General features: G+C 51.9%; 1 protein-coding gene across 2 annotated transcripts in view; it reads right to left on the bottom strand.

The window, feature by feature from the left end:
* Positions 1-243: 243 nt before the first annotated feature.
* LRRC20 (leucine rich repeat containing 20) overlaps positions 244-27,881 on the bottom strand; it is a 66,603-nt gene continuing 38,965 nt past the window's right edge. For both annotated transcript variants that reach the window (XM_067710682.1, XM_067710683.1), the window contains 2 exons: positions 20,128-20,295; positions 244-2,822 (listed from right to left, as the gene is read on the bottom strand). In XM_067710682.1, the coding sequence (XP_067566783.1) occupies positions 2,668-2,822; positions 20,128-20,295 (323 nt within the window). In that variant the 3' untranslated portion in view covers positions 244-2,667. The remainder of the gene's footprint in view (positions 2,823-20,127; positions 20,296-27,881) is intronic.

Here is a 27,881-nt window from a genome sequence, read left to right as displayed (position 1 = left end):
TTCATGCTTCCGCAGGTACGGGGTCTCCCTAGCTGATATTTAGCGCTCTGCAGCAGCACAGCGTCAGCTCTGCCTGGCCGTGCCTCGGCCCACTGTGAATGTTCCAAGCCTCATCCCAGCCGAGCTGCTTTACCTCACGCTTCCAGCAAGAGGGGCAGCCCCTCCTCTTCGCTGATGGTGGGATCAACACTCTGGCCACGAGAGATGTGTGCTGTGAGAATAAATCAAACACCAAGAGGCAGATGAAACCAACGTGTTCTTTATTGCAGACTGAAACTAAGGGCTCACTCACACAGTGGGCTTTGATTTGGGGCCGTCTCTGACGCCCAAGCTTTCCCAGCAGGCAAGGGCAAACTCTCCAAACAGAGTAGAAAACAGCTTCCAGAAGCATTCCCTTCAGAGGGCTTGAGGTGAGGACCTGGGGAAGCAGCAGCTTAGCATGCAGAGGTTACCCAGAAAGGCAGGGTTCCAGAGGGCCGGGCAAACCCAGCTCTCCTCTCCTGGTGGCTTTGGGTCAGTCCCTTCACTGGGAGTGCCACACAGACTCTGGAAAGATCTAAGAGGCCCAAGGTCTCTGGGGACTGCTTTAGGGAGGGGGATGAGCACAGACTCGGACCCCTGACAGGGCAGGAGGAGAGCTGAGAACCTTCACCCTCCACTCTGAGGACATCCCGAGGGTCACCCCAGGCCTCTGCTTTTCAAACAGTAAAGTGCTCATAGGAATCACCTGGGGATCTTTTGAAATGCAGGTTCTGATTCCGGAGGTCTGGAGTGAGGCCTGGGATTCTGCGTTTCTAACGAGCTCCCGTGGACGCCAATGCTGCTGGCCCACGGACCATACTTGAGTTGCAAAGCTCTAGCCATACAACGCCTTTGTGCATGTCGGAAGAGTATGCCCCTTCTCTGACAAGGAGAAACCCCACTCCAAGACACAGGCTGGGGGGTAGGGGGGACCAGGACAGCCTAGGCTGGACTGCAGACTCACTTGTCCCCAGCGTCCATGGCTGAACTCAGAAGCCCTAGAAGATTCCGTTTCAGCCTCCTCACCCTGAAAACCCTTTTTTCTAGAGCTTCACCGACCAGGCCTTGGGAGATGAGCAGAGTGAACATGAACACCAAGGGCTCAGCAACGGGCCAACAATGGCCCAACCTGTCAGCCTCTCGCCAGGAGACAGAAGGCCTGAGCAGGGGCAGGGCTCGGAGCTGGAGAGGGGGAATGGAACAGGGAGCATTCTGATCAAGGGTTAGTGCTCTGAGCGGTGGTCTGAGCTCTGAACAGCCTAACCTTGGGAGTGGAAGACTGGCCCCTGGTCCACAAGTGTAGGATCCGGTAGCCTGGCTTGCTCTGAGTCCTGGGGCCTCAGGTGTCTCCCACAGACCAGGCAAGGTGGGCTCTGAGTCTGCTTGCTCCACAGATGAGAAGGTGGGAGGTAGATACCTGGGGATCAAGGGGTCAGAGGTTCTCCAAACCACAGGTGTTGTCAGGAAGCAAGAGCCTCAGGCTCTCTCCTGGTAGAGGGACCAGTTGCCCGTTTGCCGGGTGTCATCCCAGTGTTAGCACTGAAAGTCCCACGTCCCAGGAAAGCCCTAAGTCCCGGGCAAACAGAGATGGTTGGTCACGCAATTACCTGGCCACACTCTAGACTCCAGGTTGAGGGCCTAGAGATGACTAGGTCATCAGGGCTCTGGGTGGTGGCCTGGGAGCTGGCTGGCCACGAATCCAATGGTCCATAGTGCCTTCTGCCCCTGTGTGGACCAGTGACAAGGCAGCCAGACTCCTGCCAGAGGGAGACTGTTGAGGGTGGCGCAGGTGCAAATGGCTTTGCTTCTCTCTGGGCCACGTCTCCTGCAGCAGAAGGGCTGATGCCAGGCACCCTCGCTCATGCCCAGGGGAGGGATGGGGCACTCCTGACTGCCTACCCCACCGATTTCTCAGTCACGAGGAAGGACAGAGCCTACTTGGTTTGCTCTCCACTTGCCGGTCTGCTGGTTCTTGGGCTCCTATACAAACGTTCTCAACCCTGCTACAGTGTCGGGCCACACTGTCTCCACAGCTTTCCCATGACTCCTGGTTCAGGTTCCTGCCAATCCAGGGACCCACAGGGCTGAGGACGGGGCACTGTGGAAGGCCTCAGCCTGGTCGGTTCTCAGGAATCAATAAATAGATGGAGATTGTTTTCTGTCCCTCTTATGGCAGCCACTGGCTTTCAGCACTAGAAACAAGGCCTCGAACCCACAAGGGCCTGGAAAACGCTCAGCGATGCTCATCCGTGGGCCCAGAAGGTACCAATGATTTGAAGGTAACTTGGAGGCATGTGTTCCCCCAAAAGCCTTTAGGGAGCCCAAAGGAGGCAAAAGCCCCTGCCATTGCCCCTTTCCTCAAATTGTAAGGCTCAGAGGATCTGCCCAGGTTTGCACGGAAGCTGTGAGTGCCCAGAGTCTGGGCCCCAGCCCCCTCCTCGCCTCCTCCCTCCGGGCATTCCAGGGCCCACTACTGCTCTACGCTATCTATCCTGGACTGCCACACCCCTCCCGCCACACGCTATTCAGCCCGCCCGCCCCCAGCCCCCCAAACTTGGCCTCCCATGGGCTCGTGGGACTCCCTCCCCTCAGGGCGCCAGGCCAGGTGGCCTCTGTCCCTTGCTGGGCGGGCTTGAGGAGGGAGGCCTAGGGTGGGGAGGCCCGCGCGTCCTCCGGAGACATGAGCATGTCGAACTTGATGAGCGGCGGGGCGATGACGCGCACCTCGGCATTCAGCGGGTTGAAGCGCAGGTTGATGCTGCGCAAGGCGGGCATGGCGGCCAGCTTCTCCACGGGCACGTCTGTCAGGGAGAGAGGGACAGATTAGGGGGCTGGAGCCAAGCGGGCAGAGAAGAAGGAGGATGCATCGCCCGATGCACATGGGCTCAGTGCCCCGCACCCGGCCCTGTGTGAGGGGCCATTGGGGCCCACAAGGGCATTACAACCACATGCAGAAAAGCATCCTAAAAAATAGTTACTGTGCTGCGCAACAAGAGAAGCCACCGCAGTGAGAAGCCCGCGCACTGCAAAGAAGAGTAGCCCCCGCTCACCGCAACTAGAGAAAGCCCGCGCGCAGCAAGGACGACCCAACGCAGCCAAAAAAAAAAAAAAAAGTTAAACACAGATTACCACTTATCCCAGCCATGCCACTCTTGAGTGGAACTCGCAGAACGGCAAACAAGTATTCAAATACGTGCACACGTGTTTACAGCAGCACTATTCACAATAGCCAATGTTCACCAACGAGTGGATAAACAAAAAGTGGTATAGCCAAACAATGGAATATTAATCAGCCTGACACATGCTACAACATGGATGAACCTAGAAAACGTTATGCTGAATGAAAGAAGTCGGACACAAAAGGTCACAGAGTATATGATTCTATTCATATGAAGTGTGCAGAATAGGCAAAGCCATAGGGACAGAAAGTAGATTAGTGGCTGCCAGAGGCTGGGGTGAGGGGATTGGAGAGTGACTGCCTAATGCGTGCAGGGTCTCCTTTGGGGTGATGAAAGTATTTTGGAACTAGAGTTGACAGGGGCAGAACACTCTGAATGCACTAGATGCCACTGAATTGTACACTTTTAAATGGTTAGTTTTGTCTCAATTAAAAAAAAAAAAAAAAAGGACCAGAACAAGGCAGCAGCTATACTAATACTTGAAAACATTTACGGTTCCTCACACCTAATCTTTAGGATCACTCAGTCTCTGGTTCAAGTCCCAGGTCAGCCACATAACAACTGTGTACCTAAAGCAAATTATTAAACTTCACATCATATACGTGAAAAAGACAAAAACTCTAATTTGAAAAGATACATGCACCGTAATGTTCATAGCAGCACTATTTACAATAGCCAAGACATAGAAGCAACCTAAGTGTCCATCAACAGATGAATGGATAAAGAAGATGTATATATATACAATGGAATATTACTCAGCCATAAAAAAGAATGAAATAATGCCATTTGCAGCAACATGGGTGGACCTAGAGATTATCATACTGAGTGAAGTCAGACAGAGAAAGACAAATACCATGATACCAATTCTAAGTGGAATCTAAAATATGATACAAATGAACTTATTTACAAAACAGAAACAGGCTCACAGACATAGAAAACAAACTCATGGTTACCAAAGGGGAAAGGTGGGGTCGGGGAGGGACAAATTAGGAGTATGGGATTAAGAGATACACACAACTATATATAAAATGGATAACAAGGATTTACTGTAAAGCACAGGGAACTATATTCAACCTATATGGGAAAGAATGTAATAACCTATATGGCAAAGAATCTGAAAAAAATATATATGTATAGCTGAATCACTTTGCTATATACCTACAACTAACAAACTAACACAATATTGTAAATCAACTATCCTTCAATTAAAAAAATAATAAAATAAACTTCCTATCAGGGTAATAATAGTATATACCTCACAGAGTTGTTTAAGGATGAATGAGAGAATATCTATACGGTGATTCCTCGGAGATATTGCGGGTTTGGTTCCAGACCACAGCAATAAAGTGAATATCGCAACAAAGCGAGTCACGTGAATTTTTTTTGGTTTCCCAGTGCATGTAAAAGTTATGTTACCGTACACTGTAGTCTATTAAGTATGCAATAGCATTACGTTTAAAAAAACAATGTACATACCTTAATTTTAAAATACTTTATTGCTAAAAAAAATGTTCACCATCATGTGAGCCTTCAGCAAGTCAGTCTTTTTGCAACAGTAACATCAAAGATCACTGATCACAGATCACGGGAGTTTGCCCTCCCTTAGCACCTTGGGGTGAGTGGCTCTGAGCTCCCTGGGGGCTGGCTCTGTTCGTTAGACCACGGGTCCAGTGCTGGAGGCAGGGGCAACTCTTAACCTCCTGAGAGCAGAGTCTATCTTTGTTCTTGAATCCCCAGGGCCAAACACTATACCTGGCACATAGACATGGTGGGTACAAAAACATGTTCTGGGCAGCCGGCAGGGAGTTACTAGGGTGGGTCGTGGTCGGGAGCTGGGTCCCAAGCGAGACTGGCTATAGTGCGGCGAGTGGGGCTCTTGTTTGACAGGCAGGAACCTGCATGATGGATGAGAGGACAGGAGTCGTGAAGGAGGCGATGGGGAGGGACCCAGAGCCCAAGGCAAACGTGGAGGCTCAGGTAGGGAAAGAAGCAGAGATAAGGCGTTTCTAGAATGCAAGGTTATGACCAGATGCTACTCCTGGGAGGGGAGGAAAAGCAAGATCAACTGCTCTCAGGTCCTGCTCACCTTGTGCTTCCTCTGGAGCTCCTCCGCATTCTAATGTCACATCACACAGCTGCCAGCAGCCGGCTCCTCTATGCCCCTTACTGGGTGGGGCGGCTGCTGGAGTGGGGGCTGAAGGAAGGGGTTGCCTGTGGCATTTCTTGTCTTTATTCATGGAAAGTGGGCCCCCAATTTCCCTACCAGTTAATGGCTGGGAAGAGAAGGGCTAATGACTTGGAAGCTTCCCCTTCTCCACATTAGCACATTAGCTTTGTAATGGCCAACAGCACAGCCAGCAGCTGGGCAGGCGGGACAGACACACCATCCCCTCTGCCCCTGATCGCCCAGATAAGAAAATCCTCTTGCCTTGGGCTCTTAAGAAGTCAGGTCATTTCACAGGGTATTATACCCCATGTGGCACAGGAGGAAATCAAAGCCCAGGGAGGTTAACACCTTGTTAAAATGGGCCCAAGGGACCTGGGAGTCCAGTGGTTAAGACTCCACACTTCCGATGCAGGGGATGCAGGTCCCATCCCTGGTCGGGGAACTAAGATCCCACATCCGCGGGGTACAGCCAATTAAAAAAAAAAAGGGCCCAAGAAGGGAGGCTGCTTCTAGGAACTGATATTTGAGGCCCTGTGCTAGGTGGTTCTTCATAATGACCCATCTGGCAGATAAGGAAACTGGGCCTCGGCTTCTCCATGCTGACAATGATCCTCTAACTCTGCTCCAGCTCCCCTGGATTTTTCAACTAGGCCTGACTTTTGTGCTTCAGTGTTCATCTCTCATTGTCCAATTTTAGCAAGAATTCTGCTAAGTTGGTTTAGTCAGAATCCTCCACCCTCGATACCTAATCAGGTTCCTCACTGTCCACTATCCCCTAGGTGACGTCAGATCACCCTGGCCTGCCTTCAGGCAAGAACTAGGGGTTGCTAAGGACTTTCTCTCTCTGGACTCCGTGACTCCTCCACCCCTCAGCCAGGGAGGCCTGCGGGCTGCAGAGTGGCCAGTGCTCCTGAGATGGGGAGGAGGGTCTCTCTGTGATGCCCCTGCCGAGGTTTGCTGGGCGTGGCACGAAGACCAGCTGCAGCCCGGCTTGGAGCAAATCCCCGTGACTCCAGGCCTAGAGACAGCAGCGCTGCCTGAGTCCTCAGCCTGTCTTTTCCAAGTACCACTCACTGAGCTGGCCTCTTCAGGGTCTTCAGCGTTCTCCAAACCACTCTGCCCAAGGACAGTGGTGGCGGGGATGAAGTGTATCTCTTTCCCCTGATTTAACCGCTAAAGGTGCTTGAGCAGCTTAGAGGAAGGAGCAATGGGGCCACCAGAATGTGTCAAAGCTGGCAGAATCAACAAACTGGAGCAGGCAGGCTAGCAAGCAACAAGCCCAAGTGCCCAATTGGGAGTTTCTGGATAAAGCTTAAAAGAACATTTACGCTCAGAGCATCCTGACAAGAGCGGGAGATGGCTGGAGGGTAGAGAGGACGATATGAAATGATCTGCGTTTTGTGGGTGGGGAACCGGAAGCTTGAAGAGGCTACATAAGCTTCCTAGGGCTACAAGCCACATTGGCGTCATGGTGGTAATGGAAGCCAGGTCCCTGGACTTTGGCACACCTGGAGAGGAAGAGGAGCCCAGCTCTGCCCTCTCCCCTGGGCCACGCCTTCATCCCCATTCGCCCATGTCCTGTGGATCCTCATATTCCAGCTCAAAGGCCCCCTCCTGTCACTCCCTCTGGTCCGCATCCAAAGTCCCATAACCCTTTATACAAGACTCACATCACGCATCACACTCTGGGACTATGTTCACCCTGTAAGTGCAGTACCTGGCACAGTGCTCACAGGTGCTCAATAGCTGTTTGTTGGATGAATGAGTGAACGAACAAATGGATGCACATTTTACCTCCTGAACTAGATCGTAAGTTCCTTCAGGCTCAGGACCACCCTGGGCTGGGCACACAGTGGACCCACCACCAACACCACTTGATTAAGCAACTCTGACCTCAGTACATTCAAGAGTTGGGGCCCTTCCCCTGACCTGACCCATTCTGGGCACTTTTGCCAGTCAGGGCCAGGCCTCTGTGGGCCAAGGCTGTGATAGGTTACTGGCCCTTTAGTGCAATAATCCAATTTAGAAAATGAGAAAATATTGATGAGCAGAAATAAAATCACCCATGTCTCACCACGCAGAACCAATCACTGTTAATGTGAGGTACATGGCCTTAACAACTTTTAAACATGCGTGTGTGTGTGTGTGTGTGTGTGTGCATGTGTGTGTGTGCATACACAACTATGTTTCAAAAATGGCCTCCTAGGACTTCCCTGGTGGCGCAGTGGTTGAGAGTCCGCCTGCCGATTCAGGGGACACGGGTTCATGCCCCGGTCTGGGAAGATCCCACATGCCGCGGAGCGGCTGGGCCCGTGAGCCATGGTCGCTGAGCCTGCGCGTCCGGAGCCTGTGCTCCGCGACGGGAGAGGCCACAACAGTGAGAGGCCCGCGTACTGCAAAAAAAAAAAAAAATGGCCTCCTAGATACTATGCCATAACATGCTTTTCTTGATGACACACTGTGAACATCTTTTCAGGTTACAAGTCTGTGACATTATTACGGCCACGTCGTGGTCCGTGGAATGGAGGGATCACACTTTGGCTCATGTTTCTACTGTTAGACATTTTTTTCCAGCTTTCGCCATTACAGACAATGAGAGATGGATCCAACCCTCTTCCCACCGCAGACAGCCCTCCCAGACTCCTGCCTATGTCTGTGGAAGCTTAAAATAATCAATAAAAGCAGAATCAGAGTGGGCAGTATTTAGAGAAAATTACTTCTCCAAGGTCAGCTTGACCTCCCTTCACTAATCATTGGCACTATTGACTGGCAAACTTGTTTCATGCCACTGGGACCAGCTAGAGGCAAGATGATAAAAATGACTGTTTCAGAGCACGATTCATCATGTGTGTGGTACCCATGGTCTGAAAGGAGGCTGAGAGGAAGAGGGTTCTGGGCCCAGGAAAGTGGTAAGGGGTACTGAGTGAGCTTCCCAGCACAGAGGTAACCCAGCAGAGACCAGTGACTTCTGATGCCCGCTTTGGGTGGAGCTGAGTCCCACGACATCTAAGGTCCCATCTGGAATTGGGATGAGAGGCTCCCCAACCTGTTGGCTAGGGCCCCAGTTCCCTGGCTTCCTTGGCAGCTTAGAAACAGATCATGGTGCCCTGTTGGCCGCCCAGGCTGGAGCCACACTGGACAGTTGACACATGGCTGGCTGTCTCACTTCTGATCCAGGTGATCTCCTTCCAGCCAGAATGCCTGATTTTTCAGGATTTTTCAGCTTCTCTGCCTCCAGTCCCCAAAGGATCCCAATCGGTGAGCGTGGAGCCTGAGGCCTCCTTACAATGGGACCTGGGGCGCTGGGTAAAGATGCAGAGGCAGCACCCCAGCCCTAGTGCCTCAGGCCTGTGGGCAGCACGTGGGAGGCTGCCTTAGCCTCCCCAGGGGGCTGTGGGCACATTCGTGCTGGAGAATTCAGGCTGGCCTGGCATCAGCCTTGACACAGCTTTTGGTGCCTGGTGCCTCAACAACAAAGATCAAGGATGCTGAGCTGAGCTGAGCTTCACGCCCCACTCGAAATGCCACAAGACACAAGCAGGCAAACTGTGGTAACCTAGCAGGACAGAGAATTGTGCCTGTAACAAGGAGGCTCCCGGGCCACACTCACGGCTGGGTCTGTCCCTTCACAGGCCCGGGGAATGCGGTGATCGAGCTCCCCCACTGCACAGAGCCCTGGCCCGAGCCCTGGTTGTCGGGGGTGGGGGGTGGGGGGATGTGTGCAGGAAGAAAGCAGCAGCAGCCCTTGCGCTCAGGAGGCACAGAGAGCACTGCATGCCCTTGACAGTCCTGCAGGCTGAGTCCCTCAAGGAAGTCTGTTTGGCTTGGGGAGTTCTAAGTCCTCTGATGAAAGAGAGGCCAGCTGCGGGAGGGGATGGTGCAGAGACCCAGGCCCTGACCTCGGATCTGCCATTTGGAGTTGTGCAACCTCAGGCAGGCCCCTAACCTCTCTGAACCTCAACCTCCCATCTTTAAACGGTCCTCGGCTTCATGGGGCCACAGGGGCTGGCAGAAGGGACCACGCAGCGCTCCCCAAGGAGGTGTAGAGAGTGTGCGGGCAACCGGCAAGAGGATGGGGAGCACAGAGTGTTTTACGGAATACGTTAATGAACCTTAAGTGCAGGCTGCGGGGAAAGAAAAACAAAGGGGGAGAAAAGCCCCCACTGTGATTTCCTCCTCCTCTGCACCTCAGACTGTCCAGCAAGGTGGGCCCACAGGCTCCCAGTGCGGCCACCTGCCAGCACTGCCCCCTCCTGCACACTGCCCCGCCTGGATCCCACGTGCAGTCAAAGCCGGGTCAGAACACGGTCCCCTTACTGGCTGCTCCGGAGACAGCTAAGTAAGTAACTCGGACTGCCTGGCCCAAGCCTGGGGATTTGGCTTCCCCGTCAGATTTCCCATTTTGCTCCCCTGTGCCCATCGCCCCTCTCCCCTGAAGTCCCCTCACCCCTCTGCTCTGCTTCTCCAACTGCTTCAGTTAGATACCCCGGGAGGGGCTCGGGAAAGAATGGCAGTTTTGCCATGGCCTCCCATTAAGTGTCTGCCGGTCCCTCCGTCACAGCTGGAGGTATGTGTGTCTATAACACTCACACGGAAGACTAGAGCCGCCTCATCTGCTGCACAGCAAGAGTCTGGAAGTGAGGGGTGAAGACGCGTGGGATGGAAAAGTAATCGCCTCCCCTACAGGCTCTTCTCCTGGGTGGGGTGGACATGTGAATAGCTCCTTTGTAAATCTTCTCCGTGCTTGGAACCTAAGGTCGCTGCCACCAACTTTACAGCTCTTTCCACTCAGGCTTAAGATCATTGTCAGAGAAATAAGACCTCCATTATAATTGGAAAAATAAGAAGAAAAGCTCCTAAGATAAGCACCAGATGGGAGTGAATTAGGTAGGGCCTCACCAGGGAAACCAGCTTCTGAGAAACAAAATGAGTGGAAGGTGGTGGTGGAGGGGAAGTGGGTGAAGTGGCCAGGACAAGCAGCAAGGAAGTGGTGTGCTGGCTAACGTTTAACAATCCACTTCCTGAGGGAAACAGCCCTGATGTGGGGCATTTGCCGATTTTGCGCGGTGTAAACATTCCTCCCATGGCCAATTTCAAGCTACCAAGGTGAGGTCACTGAACTTGAGCAAGCACCTCCAGTAATGGTGAGTCAAGTAGCCCGCCCGGGCAGGACCACAGGTTCCTGAGCACAAGGTGTCAGAGCTCAGGCCAACTCCTGTCCACCTACACTAGGATTCTTTGGAATAAACTTGAACTTTGGGAACCGGCCCGCTGTTTGGCTGTCTGCATGTTCTAAGTTGCCTCTGGCTCATTGATAAAGTTCCTTCTGAAAATGCCAGGTGAGCGGGCTGTGCTACAGGGAAATCACAAGTGGGGGTTTGTGGGCACTGCGGCAGCAGAGCCACCGTGCCCAGGGTCCAGGGGACAGTAGGCTCCATGGGAAAGAGGAACCCTGAGCAAAGAGGCAAGTCCACAGAGCTCACCTCTGCCACCCTCCCAGCCGACCGTCAGCTCTCACGGCTGGGCTGACTGCTCTTCTCATCCTGATGCAGCTACACACATACACACACGCAACAGACACCGAGAGAAGGAAGAAAGAGGCTACAGCTTCTTCAGGGATGGAATGTGCTTGTTGAGGGAAGGTTCTGGTTTAGCTCCATGGTTCTATCTTGCCTGCACATTGGAATCATCTGGGGAGCCTTAAAAAATCATCAAGCCCCAAACCAACCATCAGAGATTCTGACTTGGATCTCTGGGGTATTGGGGTATTGCCTGGACACAGGTGTTTTTAAAATCTCCCAATGATTTGAATGCACAGCTAGTCTGAGTACCACTGGTCCTCCCAGGGAGGCTTAATGAGAGAATCCGGTGAAAACACTCATATAGCACTTCCACCCCAGGATGCTGCCCACCTGCTTCACTGTGTGGGGCAGAGCTGTCAAGAGCTAGGCTGATTGCCTGCGTTCGTGGCATAGGGAATCCTGCCTCATCACCTTACACTGTTCTCTCCACCCCAAGGAAGTTTCCCTCCAACCAAAGTTACGTGCTCTAGCCATAACTTTCCTGTGGCTTTCAATCTCCCTCCAGCTATATGCAAAAATCATCTCTCCTTATGCAAAGCACTGTCCTCAATAGCTGGGGTTCTGCAGCAAGACTGCCTGGGTTGGAAACCCTGGTTTTGTCCAGGCAGCATGACCTTGGCCAAGTTACTTAGCTTCCCTGAGCCTCCGTTTCCTCACCTGGGGAGAATAATAGTGCCTGCCTCATAAGGTGGTCGTGAGCGTTAAATAAGAGCACACTTGCAAATGGTTAGAGAAGATCCAGATATGAAATAAATGGCCACTAAGTATCAGCTAGTGTAAATGACCATGACATGAGCCCCGTGAGAACAGGGAGCGGGCTTTGTCCGCCTCCATCTCCAGCACAGCGCCTAGCACACGGCAAGCTGCTCAATCAAAAAACGACAACTGGCGAATGAACGTTTCCCAAATGCCTAAGTCCGTGTTCGTGACCCTGTGAGCCTCTTACTCCCTGAATAAGGCCCTTGCAAGGCTGAGCTTTGAGAGTCAGAGCGTCTGGGCTGCTCTCCAGCACTTTGGACAGAGAGAGAGACAGATGGTCCCTTAGACTGGCTTGTCTAAGGGAGCAAGAAAGTACTTTGTTTTAAGCAGATGTCAAAGAAGTTTTCTTGCTGTTCACCTGTGTGCTCCCAGCAGAGTGCTCCCAGCACCCTGGAGAACTGGAGGTTCTGTGGGTAATCAAAGTTTTACCACTCAGTGGCTGGCACAGAGAATGCCATCTGGACAGAGACCAAGTGTGTGAAATGTCTTCTGCCCAGAGACCCGGCTTGCTACTTCCCTTCAGGCAGACACATGTGGGCAGGAGCTGCAACAGGAGCTTCCCTCCCCTCCATGTCTGGGGACCATGTCTAACTTGCACTAATTGCTGTTGAAGACTGTTTGCTTACTCCTAACCTCCCCCTCAAGCGGCTCCACAGCCAGCAAGCGCTCCTACACTGTGTCTAGTGATGGCGTCACGATCGATGCCTGTACTGACTGCTCACTGCCCGTGGGTACAGGGCAGCACTCTGCTGGTGCTGGACAAGGGCATTCTGGGCAGACGGCATGAGTCCGCTGTGCCAAGCAGGCAGCTGCCACCTTGAAGGGTGAATCATCTTCCCCTGGGCACTGTGGCACTCAGCGCTTGGAGGGCAGGGCAAGGCTCAGACTGTCGCCAGCTGGCTGTGCTCGGGACGGGGGGTGGGAGGGTAATTCAAACCCAATATCCAGGGATCCATCCATTCCCCCCAGATGGGCTTGGAGCCCAAGATCCCGGGGCAGGAGGAATGTGTCAGGGGTTTGACATTGTCTTCCCAGACCTTCTCTGCTTTGACCTGTCTTAGGGGCTAACAGCCTTCTCTGGCAGGCAGGGAGCTACAGGAAGTGTGCTTGCCAATCAGCCCCTTGTAAATACCAGCTAAAAGGCCGCTCACAGGGAGAGCTCCTTTCTCTGCAACCGCAGGGCTCCTGCCAGGGCTGAGCGAGGCCAGCATAAGAAAACTCTGCCCTTGTGACCTGGCCAATAGCTTACTGGTGCTACCAGACGTGTGGCACCCGACCTGCTACCCCAGGCGCCATCCACACCCTCCTCTCCCATCACATGAAGACCTGGCAGGCTCCGGAACACCAAAGACATGTGGGCCCAGGCGCTCCAAAGACCTGGGTTCAAATCCTGCCTCCACCAGGCCCCTGGGCAGTCTGCTTAATCTCTCTGAGCCTCTCTCTTAGCCGTCAAGTGGAGGTAACGCCCCCTATCCAGAAGAGAGGCCTGAGCAGATTAAATGAGACGATTACAGAGGAGCAGGGTCAAGCAGCCATAGTTGTTAGGTTTTCAAGTCTGTGCGATTTTATCTTTTCAGATCAAACAGAGCTTTATTTCCACTTCTGCTTTTCTAGGGTTTCTTCTATCTAAAAACTATTTTCTGGGCTCCAGTGAAAGAACTCTCCTTCTGTCCCCCCAGAGGCACAGAGTGGGTGTGATGCGGAACAACAGGACCAGGTCCCGCTCACGCCCACTCCCAGGGAAGCCCTCCCCAGCCCAGCTTCCTTGTGTACCACTCACTCAGCACTTGGTACTCAGTGCTTGTGGCTCAGGCCCCCAGCCACAGGAGAGTTCCAAGAGCAAGGAGAGCCTGCAGAACCTCTCACTAAGGGGCAGCTTGGTAGAGCCCCAAAGTGAAATAAAGCCACATCTCTCTGCCCCTGTGCTGCTGATCAATTTAGTCTGTGAAACAGGGTGGAACAGTGATGTCAACGTCAGGAAAGGGCGGTCCTGAGGTCCTAGTGGGCATTTGTGCCCCACGCTAAGGGAGGATATCCTGGAGAATCTCTTCTATTGATGGAGACCAGAGGGAAGCTGCGGCTCCCTGGAGGGATCTGCCCCTCCCCCACCTGCCCAGAGAAGGAAAAAGTTGCTGTGATACAGGGCCTGGGCTCCCAGTGATACACTGGGCTGTGGCAGGGGCGCAGGTGCCCCCTTGGGCCAGGTGTGCTCCCTCTAAGTCTCCACAGTGCCCCCAAACCATCCTTGTAGCCCAGGGGACAAGGGTCCTGTACTTTGTGGAAACCTTGGGTACCCTGAGAAATCTGTGAGGCTTAAGGAGCAGTTGTGCTTGGGAGGACGGTGCGGCCATTAGCACAGTCAGCTGCCCGGAGGTGGCACCTGGTGCGTTAGGAAAAGGCCCTGCGCTTCTCAGGCCCTGCTGTGCGTAGAAAGCACTTGCGGGTCTTGCTCAGGTACACATTCTGATTTTCAGGAGGTTGGAGGTGGAGCCTGCGGTTCTGAATTTCTAACTGGTTCCCAGGTGATGCCCACACTATTGCTGGTCTGTGGATGACACTTTGAGAAGCCAGAGCCTCGACAGGGGTTCTCAAACTTCAGCATGCATCCGCATCACCTGGGGGGGAACTTATTAAACAAACTGCTAGGGAATTCCCTGGTGGCCCAGTGGTTAGGACTCGGCGCTTTCACTGCCGTGGCCTGGGTTCAGTCCCTGGTCCGGAACTAAGATCCCATAAGCCAAGTGGCACGGCGAAAAAAAAAAAGATGCACCAATTGCTGTCTGTCCCCACTCCCCCAGTTTCTGATTGAGGAGGTCTGGGGAGGAGCCTAAGAATATGTATTTCTAACAAGTTCTCAGATGATCCTGCTGGTCCTGGGCCCCCCCACTCTGAGAACTATTGGCCTTGACAGTAAGAAGTGAAACTGTGTGAACACAGAATTAAGTAAATGCAGCCCAAAGCATCCCTACGTGATACAGGTACAGATGTCCCCCGCTATCTGAAAGTAGAGCATTCCTATAAAAGCTTTCGTAAGCAGAAATGGCATGAAGTGAAGAAGCAATTACCTTAAGACACATCTTATTAACGGACACACAGAATAAACTGAGATAAAGCACATGGCGGCTCGATGCTGAGATGCGGTTCTGGGGAAGGAGCTTGGCAGGGACACTCTCTCTGCTCGGGGCACAAACTTCCTCTGTTAACACTCACTGCAAAATAAATGCTGAATGCGATTTGCGCTTTTCCTATTTTTTCATAAAAGTGTAAATCCTCTTCGGATTTCCTTGATTAGAGAAAACAGGTACCAGTGCAGGTCTTTCGTAAAAGTGAAGCGGTGTAAAGCAAACTTTGGAAAAGCAGGGGAGATCTGTACTTTTCCTTTTAAAAGTGCTATTGCTTTATTTGTTAAATTCTTAACAAGCTTTTGTTTCCCTATGATCTCTCGTTCTTTCTGGAACAGTGGTTGCATGGGGTAAAAAACCCAGCAAATAGAGGGTGACGGAAAGTTAAATTCTAGCTTAACCAAAATAGTCTCCTGCTTAAGCAAAATGAAGTCTCCGAAACATCAGTACTTGGTCTCCCCTTCACTCCACATGTTCCAGGAACGTGCTGAATTGCTCTGGAGCATCGAGTAATTATAAGTTCTTCGGAGTGAACGCTGCTCCCACACCCACCTTCAAGGCCTGTGTGATGGTTGCTGGGGTAAAGAACTGACTCCCTGGTTTTAACAGGATGGGTGACCCATCTTCTGCCCATGTCACCACTCACAGACCAAATGCTTCTACCTCCTCCAAAGCCTTTCCAGGGCTCTCTGGGGAGCCCCACCTCACAAGGACACGTAGACAGCCACCCTCTGCCTGGGAGCCTCCCCCCAGCACCTCAGCACTTCTGACCATGTCTTGTTTGTACTTTACTCTCCGCTCCCACTCAGACTTTCCCTACAGCCTGTACGCAGCTTAAGGTCAGGACCTGCATCTCATTCATCTCTGTCGCCCCTATTTCTGCAGAGACTCTCTCTCCCCAAGCAGTCTTGTTTATACACACTCAGAAGCTTCCATATACCAGAGGCTCCTTCTGGTTTGGAAAATATAAGGACCAACCCGCATCCCAGAAACTTGTGAGTCACTGTTGTCAGAATAAATACTCTAAGCTACAAACCCTTTTCTGCCTCTCGGAAGTGCCTGGCAGGCTTGTCCCCAAGGACCCGGGAAGCCTCCCATCTGGATGGGGGTACTTGCTATATGCGTGTGCCAGGGCCCAGCTTGGGGGGGTGGAGGAGAGGCCTGTGACCTGCACCACTTCCTGTTCATCTGAACCAGGCCTAGACCTACAGACTCAGGGGCTTAGGACAAAGGCAGAGAAAATGGTAAGACATGAGGCAGGACTTCTGGACTGAGAGCTTGGCCGTGCAGGGTGGCTGAGGTGGGATGGGGTGGAGATAAAGAGTCAGATGGCATTGAACCTGTCATCTACCTGGCTCCACACTCGGGTGAGAGGAGAGCTCATCCCATTAGCCGAGGCATCACTGCCCATCCTCACGACACCCTCACCATCCAGTCACCCTGAGGATGCAGTGGTGGCGACCACGATGGACAGAGATGCGGGTGGAGATGAGAGGAAGGAAGAGTGTGGCGTAGTTGAGGGGTGAGAGCTGAAGGACAGGGAGCTGGCTGGCTGAGCACAGATCCCAAATCTCTGCGGGACAACTCATGGAAGCGGCTTTCAATATTTTTTCATCATGACTCACTGTAAGAAATTCATTTTAGGAATTCCCTGGCGGTCCAGTGGTTAGGACTCCGCGCTTTCACTGCCGAGGGTGTGGGTTTGATCCCTGATCAGGGAACTAAGATCCCACAAGCTGCGTGGCGAGGCCAAAAGAAAAAAGAAAAAAAAAAAAACATTTTACAGCATGACTCAGTACCTATATCTGTGCGGGTACATTGCAAAACTAAAATAAAAAGTCACAAAGCAGTATGTACCATGCTACAGGTGATGTACTCCAGCACATGCTGGTTTCACAACTTTTTAGTGGGTCACAGCTGGCAACTCGAAACAATCTGCCCTATTATGTGTCAGTCATTTCGGAGGGCCTTGGAGCCTTTGGAATTCCTGCTCTGTACTGTGCTCCCAACCAGCTGTGCGCCCGCTGTATGCGGACACCACACTCATGTTGGGTGGGGGTAGGGAGCAGGGTGGCTCCAGAGATGAGAGCACAGGGAGGCCACATCACACACACGGACTGGAGGACTGTCCGTACAAGGCGGCAGCAACGAGGCCGCCACATGCTAACCCAGATCCTCGACCTGAGGGCATTCAGCTACTGGTGAGCACCAAGGACGGGCACCCTCCCCGCCCTGTCCACCGGCGGTTGGACCAGAAAACAGAGGGCAGTGTCCCTGCCTGTCTCCCAGCCTGCACACCCTGATGAGGTCCTGTGCCTTCTCCCGTCCATGGACCGGAGCCCTCTCTCCTCTCCCTGCATCGTGGTCCAGAGAGTGGAGGAAGACTGGGCAGCGGCACTGTTCAGAAACAAGATGCTGCTGCCACCCTCGGCAACTTCCAGGCCTTCCTGAGGCCTTGCTGGAGGCATCTTTTGAGGAGGTCCCTTCAGAGGCTCCTCCGGATGCACCTGGGGGCTTGCTTCAGAGCTGCCTGTTCTCTACTAACTGAACTAAAGCTTTAAGGCAACCCATGCATCTCCAATTTATTTCTTTAAAAACGATTTTTTAAAAAATTTTCCAATCCTCTCTGAGGGCTCTAAAGGGGAACAATAAGCCATTCTTAAGGCATCCTAAGCTCCAACTACAATTATCCCCATGAGCTCCTGCAGGAGATAGGCTACAGCTGGTGAAGAGTGCAAAGCTATTTCCATAATGTAGGACTTTTCAGCCCTCACCTTCTTCACTGTGATTACTGCTCTCTTCCCTCCAATTGGGCTGCGAAGGCTGTGGCCTGGCCTTCCGATGGTTTGGGAGTTAGAAAGCCATCCAAGCAGTTAACTAGGATGGATTGGAGACAGGTAGAAAATAAAAGTGAGGACCCTCCTGCAAGGGAACCATAGCTGCCGTCGTGTGCCCCTCTTTCCACCTGGTTTGGGGGAGGACACCCAGGCATCCCGCAGTGGAACAGGCCCTGGAATCAGCCAAGCACCTCGAGGAGCCGCTGGACACTCGGGGAAAACTAGAAGGCAGGGGCAGTCCCCGACATCTCCATGTCCCCCAGGCCTGGCCCAGACTGGGCAGCAGGGGGCTCTGTCACAGACCGAACTGACTGGGACACACAGCCCAGTGGCTGATGTCTCTGTTACCTGGCCAGGTGTGCAACAGACACTTGACCATGAAGGCCGGGGGAATGTCTTAGTGCCTCAGTCTCTACATCTGTCAAATGGGATGATCACCCTGTTGCCTTGGGTCTGCACACGAGCACTCTTGGTAAGCTGTAAGATGCTTCCATGTGTACACTTATTACTGTCACTCTGCAGAAAGTTAGAGATACGTGTACAAAAGAAGAAGTCAAAACCGCCGATCTTTGCTCTGGGAGCTGTTCAGCTAAGGAATGTTGTCAGCCTTGTGGGAGGGGAAAGATTAGGGAATCTGTGCCACCCTGTACTTCCCACTTTTGCTCGTACTGCAGCCAGCATAGACCACGCAGCCAGTTCTCCGGCTGGGGGCGCGGGAAAGCCACATTCTGGGGTGGGGGGTTGGGGAGGGTGGGGAGAAACTCCATTTGGAAGCTGAGAAGAGCTGAAGCTCAGAGAGGGGACGTGAGTCTTTCAAAGCTGCAGTTAGGAAGTGGGGAAGCCGATGGCCAATACTTGTCCTGACCTGCCTGCCTGCAGCTACCCACCCAGCTCTGGTCTTGGTATCAGCCTGAAGTAGCCCCTGCTTGGTTACTGCCCCATTTAGATAAGCAGCAGAAGGAGGTGGAGGCATCAGGAATGGCCTCCAAGAACAAGAGGTGGAGGAGGAAGGGCCCAGCAAGGAGAGCCCGGCTGAGAGTGAAGAGCTCAGGGCGAGACCCCGGGTGGTCAGGACAGCACAGGAGGAAGAACTGTGCAGTGAAAAGGCACTTCTGGGCATGCTCCTTCCGCTTAAAGACAGAACAAGGGCCCAAGTGACCAGGGGGGCCAACGCACGGGCCAGCCACCCAGTGATCCTGGTCTTGGGAGGCAAGACTGACCCAGAGCCCACCCCCAGGGCCTTCCCAGAGACCAGGCAAGGGAACCCCACTCCAGGCACAGGGCTGAGTTTTAGAATCATGTATTCTTATCCTGGCGCTTCTGTGGTCTCACTGTGCCACCCGATGCTCTCTCATAACCTCTCTGAGCCTCAGTTTACTCATCTCTAAAAGGATGGACCCAGACGTTCAGAACTTAGCTGGTCCCACCTCCCACTCAGCCAGGGCCAGGGCCCTGCAGGCGGCATCCCTGATAGAAGGGACGCTTGCCGGCGCACAAGGCAGGCTGCTCTTCATCGAGCAGCTCCAAACCACCAGAGACCTCTTCCTTTTAATCAAATGGCAAAATGGCTGTGAAAGAGCTTACGAAAATAAAAGCATAACTGAAGGGGATTATTATTAACCATCAACATTAGAGGCAACGTGAGAGAGGACGAAATGGGGCTGCAGGTGGGCTTCCAGAGCCCACCGAGGCGGCCGCAGGAGGGGCCGAGGAGGAGCGCAAAAGGACCCTGTGAGTGCCAGGCTCTCTCTGGGGAGGTTAGACAGCAGCTGGGGAGGTGCTCAGGTTCTGATGAGACCGGCAGGTGTGTAACTGCTACAAAAGGAAGAGAGGGACCCCTCCTCCACCTCAGAGGAACCCAGCTCGCTGGGATCTGCTGTCTGCAGGAGGCCCATCTCCAACCCAGACGGGAAGACCCTCTGGTTCCCTGGGGGGAGCGTATCTGTACTGGAGGCACAGAGACACTGTTCTGAACACCTCTGCCTAGTGGTTCCTGCTGAATAATGGCAAAGAGCTCACTGTGACGCCAGCGAGGGAGAGCCTGGGACTCTGCCAGGAGTCAGTGCATAGAGGGTCCCAGCTGAAGGGTCGCAGAGGCACCTGAGGCCGGCAGAAGGAGACGCGAGAGGGAGCGCCTGTGGCCCAAGGTGGCCCAGCCAGTTCAGGGCTCGCTGTGGGGAAAGCCAAGAGCTTCTACCTGCCAGGTGAAAGCAAGTGTCTGACCTGGCCCCTGGCAGGTGGCAGGGCCTCGTAATGGTTACCTTCCTAGGCTCAGTGACCTGTACTCGGGAATCTCAGACCAGAAAGCCCAACCTTGCGCTCCCGTCTATGAAACTCTGAGTCCAGAGGCCCATGCCTTGTGCCCTGTGAGGCTCTGTGAACCTCACTCGGGAAAGGGAGCTCAGGGGAGGCTCTGCACGCAGAGGGAGGTGAGGGGCCTGGTGGGCTGGGTCCACTCACCCACGATCTCGTTCTCCTCCAGATTGATGGTCTCCAGCGCAGGCAGGGTGGTGAGCTGCTCAGGGAAGTCATGGAACTGGTTCCGGGACAGGTCGATGGCCTTGAGGTGCTGTAGGGTGCTGACCTCGTTGGGGAGGCTGTGCAGGAAGTTCCCTTCCAGGTGGAGCTCTGCCAGGTGGGGAGGAAGAGTAAGGGGCGGGGGGAAGGGGAGCAACCCAGAGACCACAGTGACTGCTGGCCTCCTGGGCCAGGAAGGCGGCAAGGAAGGAAGCCCCCCAAGGGGCGAACTCCATATTAATGCAAAAGGAGGGGTAACCCCTACCACTGCCACCCATCATTCCAGCTGGGCTCCCGGCTGTTGGCTTTGGAATGGAAGGCTCTGCCCAGCAGAGGTCTCTCAACCCTGCTCAGGGTGGCACATCTGGGGTCATTCCTAAGGCTGGTTTAGGGACCATCACATCCTTGAACTGAGGCATCCAGAATGACCAGAGAGGCTTTCCTTACTGCGGCTCAATCAGGCTTGCCCCTCGATTTTGTTCCGCCCAGACACATCCCTAGGACAGAAGCCGTCCCTCTGACCTGGACCACTCTGGCAGCCTCCTCCCTGGCTTCCTGCCTCCAGTCCCTCTCCAATCAACGCTGCACAGTGGGACCTTTTTAACCTCATGAGTGCAGCCCTGAGCTCACAAACCTTCAGTGGCTCCCCAAGGGCCTCCTCCTTAGGCAATCAAGGCCCTTTTTGACCAGGCCCCTGCAGCTCTCTGCTCCTGCAGGTCCAGTACTCACACCTGGGTCTGTGCCCTGGCTGCCCTGGAACGTCCTCTGGGATGATCACGAGCAAAGAGACACATCACAGGAGAAGTCATACAACATCATCTTGCTGGACTCCTGCATGGTTCTGCATCCCATAAAGAAGTAGTAACGAGAGCTCTCTTTTTCTTTTTGGGGGTGCCTACGCTAAGTCCCACACACTGCCAGGAGCTGATGCTAAGTGTCTCATCTGATCCTCAGAACAGCTCTGCAAGATTTATCTTATTCTGCTCCATTTGACAGAACCAGAAATGGTGGCTCAGAGAGGTTAAGCAATTTGCCCAAGATCACACCACCAGGTGGCAGAGAAGCCAGGATTGAGATGACCTGGATGACTCGATGCTGGTCACAAAACATGGGACAAAGGGGCTGGTGACAGAGGCAACAGGAGAGGCAGGTGTGAATATTTAACGAGGGATGCAATGTCCCAGGCAATGTATTAGTCGTTCATGAAATCTCATATAATCCTCCCAACAAATTTCTCTCCCAATTTATGGATGAGAGCACTGAGGCTCACAGAGGTCAAGTAACCTGCCCCAGGGCACACGCACCTAGCAGTCCCCCATGTTCCCTGAGATTCACAGATAAGGGAGGGAAGTGGGGAATGGAATGACGGTCCCATTTCCTCAGGAAAGTGGGGTTGGGGAGGGGTTCATCCAGACACCAACATCAGAGCAGGTCTGGGTGGAACCTTCAGGAAGCAGAGTCTCTGGGGGAGGCTGAAAACACTTCTGTGTGAAGCCCAGTCTGCACATCCTGCTGGGAAGATGTGCCTGGAATCAGCCGGGGGGCATCTCCACAGTTGGGAAACTGAAAAACTTTTCATCTAACTGCTATCATTTTCTTTTAATTTAACATCTTTATCGGAGTATAATTGCTTTACAATGGTGTGTTAATTTCTGCTTTATAACAAAGCGAATCAGTTATACATATACATATGTTCCCATATCTCTTCCCTCTTGCGTCTCCCTCCCTCCCACCCTCCCTATCCCACCCCTCTAGGTGGTCACACACCACCGAGCTGATCTCCCTGTGCTATGCGGCTGCTTCCCACTAGCTGTCTATTTTACGTTTGGTAGTGTATATATGTCCATGCCACTCTCTCACTTTGTCACAGCTTACCCTTCCCCCTCCCCATATCCTCAAGTCCATGCTCTAGTAGGTCTGTGTCTTTATTCCCATCTTACCCCTAGGTTCTTCATGACCTTTTTTTTTTCTTAGATTCCATATATATGTGTTAGCATATGGTATTTGTTTTTCTTTCTGACTTACTTCACTCTGTATGACAGACTCTAGGTCCATCCACCTCACTACAAATAACTCCATTTCGTTTCTTTTTATGGCTGAGTAATATTCCATTGGATATATGTGCCACATCTTCTTTATCCATTCATCCGATGATGGACACTTAGGTTGCTTCCATCTCCTGGCTATTGTAAATAGAGCTGCAATGAACATTTTGGTACATGACTCTTTTTGAATTATGGTTTTCTCAGGGTATATCCCCAATAGTGGGATTGCTGGGTCGTATGGTAGTTCTATTTGTAGTTTTTTAAGGAACCTCCATACTGTTCTCCATAGTGGCTCTATCAATTTACATTCCCACCAAGAGTGCAAGAGTGTTCCCTTTTCTCCACACCCTCTCCAGCACTTATTGTTTCTAGATTTTTTGATGATGGCCATCCTGACCGGTGTGAGATGATATATCATTGTAGTTTTGATTTGGATTTGTCTAATGATTAATGATGTTGAGCATTCTTTCATGTGTTTGTTGGCTATCTGTATATCTTCTTTGCAGAAATGTCTATTTAGGTCTTCTGCCCATTTTTTGATTGGTTGTTTGTTTTTTTGTTATTGAGCTGCATGAGCTGCTTGTAAATTTTGGAGATTAATCGTTTGTCAGTTGCTTCATTTGCAAATATTTTCTCCCATTCTGAGGGTTGTCTTTTTAATGAAAGTTCAGTGTGGCCTCCCAGGTTTCTTTCCCTGATGTTCAATAGCTTTCCCATACGTCTCTGTCTTGATGCATTCATGACTCAAAGGTTCTGCAAATCTCCTGCCCTTGTGTGCGGCTACAATGAACATTATCCCGAGGCTTTTGTATGATCACATCCGCTCCTCTCAGGGCTGAGGGAGAAGCAGGAGGGCAGGGACCCTTTCTGCCCAGGCTCAGAGCCTGACGGACCCATGGGAGACTTACTCTTCCAAGCTTTACAAACCAGCGTCAACTCACTACCTTCTGACACCCCAGGTGTCAGAAAGCCAAGACTGCTCCCTCGCCCAGTGAGGTTAATTAAAAGTCCAAGCCAAACAAGGCATTCCTGCTCCAGAAGTATTTGCTCAAGAACCACTCTGAACAGCAGACTCTTCTTCTGGAGCTCTTTTGCCCCTCATGACTTTCCAGCTTGATTCCATCTGGTTGGATCCCATTCTGGAAAAGGGCAACTTTCACTCCTATCAAATTACAGACTGTTTGCTCACTAGGTGGTCCATCCCAAAAGTACAACGGATCCTCCTGACAAGCTCTGCCTGGATTCCTCAGGTCAGTGTTCTCGGGAGGAGCAGGCAGGGTCTGGACACGAGTACACGGGGTGGGGGGGGCCTGCTACAGAATGACAGAGAGAGCGAACCGTCCTGAGCGCTCACCACACACTAGTACCCTCTTCTGAGTGTTCACCATGTTTTACCTCAACTTAATCCTTACGATGACCCACTGAAGGTGCGTAGAATGGATCCCGTTTTACAGATCAGGACGTTAGAAGTGGCAGAGCCAGGTTCTGACCTCAGGCCAGTGTGGCTCCCGGGTCCGTAATTTTATCCATGCCACTTACTGATTCTCCACACCCTGACACACACAAGGCTGCTCAGCTAGCTAGTTTGTCTTGGAGAAGCTTCAGAAAGATGCGCTGCTTAAAATTAGATGCTCTTGCTGAAATTTGCTATCACCAAGGGAGATTTTTGTTTTCACTGATTTAATATTTTCCCCACTCTGTGCATAGCCCTCCTGGGCCTTGTTTGTGCCGAGTTATCTTCTTGAGAAAATTCAGGTCCAGTCCTCCATCACCACTGAAGGCAGCAGGTCGCCTAGCCCTCAGGCACATGCGCAGTGCCAATAACCGTAACAGAAACCCAACGCTATCCCAACTGTAAATACAAGATTTTGTTTTTTGAAGCCACTGAGATTTGAAATTATTTGTTCCTAATGTAAAACTGGCCTATCCTGACTGATGCAGTTTGTTTCACTTTAAATGCATTTTCTACTTATAAAAGCAATGCAAGCTCACTGTAAAAACAGAGACATCACAAAAATATGGAACAAAGGAAAATGAAAGTCCTGCGTGTTTCCCCCCCGCCAGAACCATTGTTGTTTGGTATTCATTCTTCTATATTTTTCTATGTACATGCTTATGGATGGATGGATGGATGGATATTGTTTTTAAAAAACAAATGGAATCATAGACTATATACTCTTTTGAGAACTGCTTTTTTCACTCAGTAAAGCTGAGGCAGCTTTCCAAGTCATTGCTTTGTGTATCCTTCTCCGGAGATCATTACTCTCAAGATTGAGACTTGTGGATACAAAATCATGGCCCTGCCCAGCATCTCGTTTCCCAGGGAAGGCTGCTCTCTAAAGTCCAGCCATTCTTCAGCAGCAGGCTCTAAGGAGACGCTCAGCTGCAAGGAGGAGAAGCTGAATCTGCCTGAAAGGCGGCCTCTCCCCCGGCTCAGAAGCACTTCTGAAAAGCAAAAGGCGCAGAGGGAGTCACGGCTGGGCAGGAAGGGCTTGCACCCTTGGTGTTCAGCTCCTTGACTGCATTAGGGTAATCAGAGGGGCTGTGTTGAGATTGGGAAGGAAGGGAGAGCTTTCCATTACTGAGCTTCAAAGGGAGCCCAGATCTGCTCTGGAAAGGCAGTGTCAACCCACTCTAGTTAGTCAGGCTCCTGCTGCATTAAGAAAGTATTGAAGTGCTGGGATTGGGTGGGGAAGGGTTGCCAGGAAAGAGCTCTTGTGCCGGATACCCAGCCGCACTGGGTCTGGGGCTTAGACCAAAACCGAATAATAATGGCTAACATCTAATAAGCAGTACTGTGCTCCAGGTACTTGTTCTCTGGAGTTTACACGCAATCATCATTTTAATTTTACTATAACCCATTACCTCCAATTTACAGAGAGATGAAATAACTTGCCTAAGGTCACACAAACCCCAACCTCTCCCCCAGTTAATCTGACCTTCCTCTCCCAACCCCCAAACCAGGATGTGAACCCCAGCCAACCTCCCCAAGAGAAGTGGGCCATTCCGGCCACCTGCTTTTTCCGGTTTTGCACCTCCAATCCCTGCAGCACCTGTCCTCAGAGTAGATACTCAGCAAATCCCTGCTTATTTAGTGGTGAATGAATGATGGGGGAAAACCCAGGAGGACCTAGTTCTGATCTGACTCATCATGTGTCCTTGGGACCATCCTCTCCCCGGACAGCCTCCATGAGAAAGTCCTCCCTGCCCATTTACAGCAGGGCTGTGAGAATGAGTCGAGAGTGTTGTGAAAAGCAGGACGTGCTGCACAATACACATAGTTATTAAGCACCTACTAGACGCTCAGCCCTATGCTTGAACGTGAAAAGGATAATCTTTGAACAGTAAAAGCACTGTTTCTGTTAGAGGCGTACAACATCCATGAGACCTAGTTACTGGATTATGGAGCTTTTTGTGGAAAAAAACCCTGAAAGCTATCATTAAAGGCAGAAATCAAAAGATAAAATAAGAGAAGGTAGATGCAGCTGGGACACATGGCTTGCAGGAAAGTCAATCAGACTTTCACAATTATGCCCAGGGTCTCACTGCCCTCTTGTCGCAGGGCAGAGGGGTGTGTGTGTGTGGCTGTATTAGGGGAGCTCCAGATGTTTCTTCCTGCTCTCTTACACCAAGGTTCAGAGTCAAACAACCTAGGCTCCCAGGATGGACAGGGTCTCTGGGAGAAGACCTTACTCCATCCCACTCCCAAGACTGTCCCCAGCCTGAAAGCAGCCAGGCATGACATGCCCTTATTTTCTATCCCTTCTGAGCTGTGGTTTCTGGACTCTGCTAAATGGATCTCTCCTTCCCCAAGTTTCCCTTATTACTTCCTCATCATCCTTATCTTGGACAATTGTCAGGGCTGACTCAGAGGCCTCAGGCTGACCCCAGCGGAGACAAGGCCAGCTGATTACATTAAGGGACAGATGAGGCTGGCCTGCAGTAATTACGCAGCCTGGTGGTAAAGGAATGTGCCAACTCCAAAAATACCTGCCCACTGAGGGTCAATCAGCACCTTGGCTGCCACACTGCATCAATGAGCAATTACTTTCCTACCTGCAGGGGCCCGCCTGCAGGGCAGAGTCAGTGGGTCAGGTGGAACAATAATTGTCCTTCAAGTGGCCCATACTCAGCACTGCAGACTCTTCACACAGAGACAGCTGCTGCCCATGGGGAACAGAGAGGAAAGAAGTGAAGTTTCCGAAAGCCCCATCCACTCCTTGGGTGGACAGAGGGAAGGGGTGAGAAAACTCTTCTAACCGAGGAGTCTGGGACAGACTAAAATGAAGCGCTAGCCATTCTGCCCCCATGAAAAGGGTAGGTGGCTCTTACTCTACCAACGTGAACCAGTTCCTAAAATATATTGCTAAGTAAAAGGGGCAAGTTGCAAAACTGTACATACACTTTACCCCCATTAGTAGTTTATAAAGGAGCTCTGGATCTGGACCCACAGTCCTGACCCTATTCTCTCTCACTGTGTGACCTCAGGCAAGTTACTTAAGCTCTCTGTGCCGCAGTTTCCTCATGTAAAACAAGGATAATAAGAGGACTGACCTCACAGAGTCACCAGACTTTGAGTAAATGCGCCCTCACATTATAAAGTGGTTGTCTGCTCCTACACCTGTCTCCCTGAGAGACTGTGGGCTCCTCAAGGACCAGGTCTAGGTCTTGGTTTCCTTATCCTTCCCAAACATCGGTGCTATGAGGATTAGATGAGATGACGTGTGTAAAACCCTCAGTGTGGAGCTGGCGGGGGCTAAGTGCCCAGCGAATTTGGGCTTTCATGTTATTTCCTGTTCATGCTCACACCGGCCCTAAACAGATGCTCAGGGGGAACTAATGAATTGAGTTGAAAGGCAGGCTGTGACAGGCTGAATATACACACAGGCAATGGCCAGACCAAGTATAAAAACAGAACGGGGACTCATAACCTGAAGCATCCTGCCCAAGAAACCAAACCATTAGTAAAGCAGCCAGCCCAGGAAGCTAGTCTTCTGTAAGTCAGGCTTGTAGCAAGTCAGACTACTATCTCCATCGACAATCCAGGAAGCCAAAGAATACCCCCTGTAACAGTTGGCCCCAAATGGCTGGGACTTCATTACTAACTGACAGTTTCCCTAAATTTTTGTCCCAACATCCCACTCAGGACCAACCAGAGACAGCCAGATGTGCATCCTAACCAATCCCATAGGACGCCCTGCTGCTGGCTGGCCCGCCCGCCTCCAGCTTCCCCAGGCCAATAGCCTGCCATCAGGCCCACCTGAAGACTTCTCCCTTTCATCCACTATGAAGCTTTCCCATTCCTCTGCCTGCCTTTGAGTCTCCGCCAAATGCAAGTGACAGTGGCTGACTCCCTGGCTAGAGCGAACTCTGAATGAACAGCCTCTGCTGGTTCTCATTTGCGTGGTCTTTGTCTATTTCTGCAGGTGTGTCTTACACACCTCCGGCCTGGCAGGCCCAGGACACACTCAATAAGAAGAGCTGAATGACTTGCATCTGGAGGAAGTGGGGAGATGGGAACACAGGAGGAGAGGGACCAGAGGAGCCACAGCCAGACCTCAGGATCCCCTCTCCGCAGAACCGATGTGCCCTCTGGACAGATTCCATTTTTCCCGCCATAAGACGGTTGAAGGAGAGCAATGGGATGTAATC

This window comes from Pseudorca crassidens, chromosome 16 (genome assembly GCF_039906515.1).
Source record: "Pseudorca crassidens isolate mPseCra1 chromosome 16, mPseCra1.hap1, whole genome shotgun sequence".
NCBI lineage: Eukaryota > Metazoa > Chordata > Mammalia > Artiodactyla > Delphinidae > Pseudorca > Pseudorca crassidens.
This window is presented reverse-complemented; position numbering and strand designations above follow the sequence as displayed.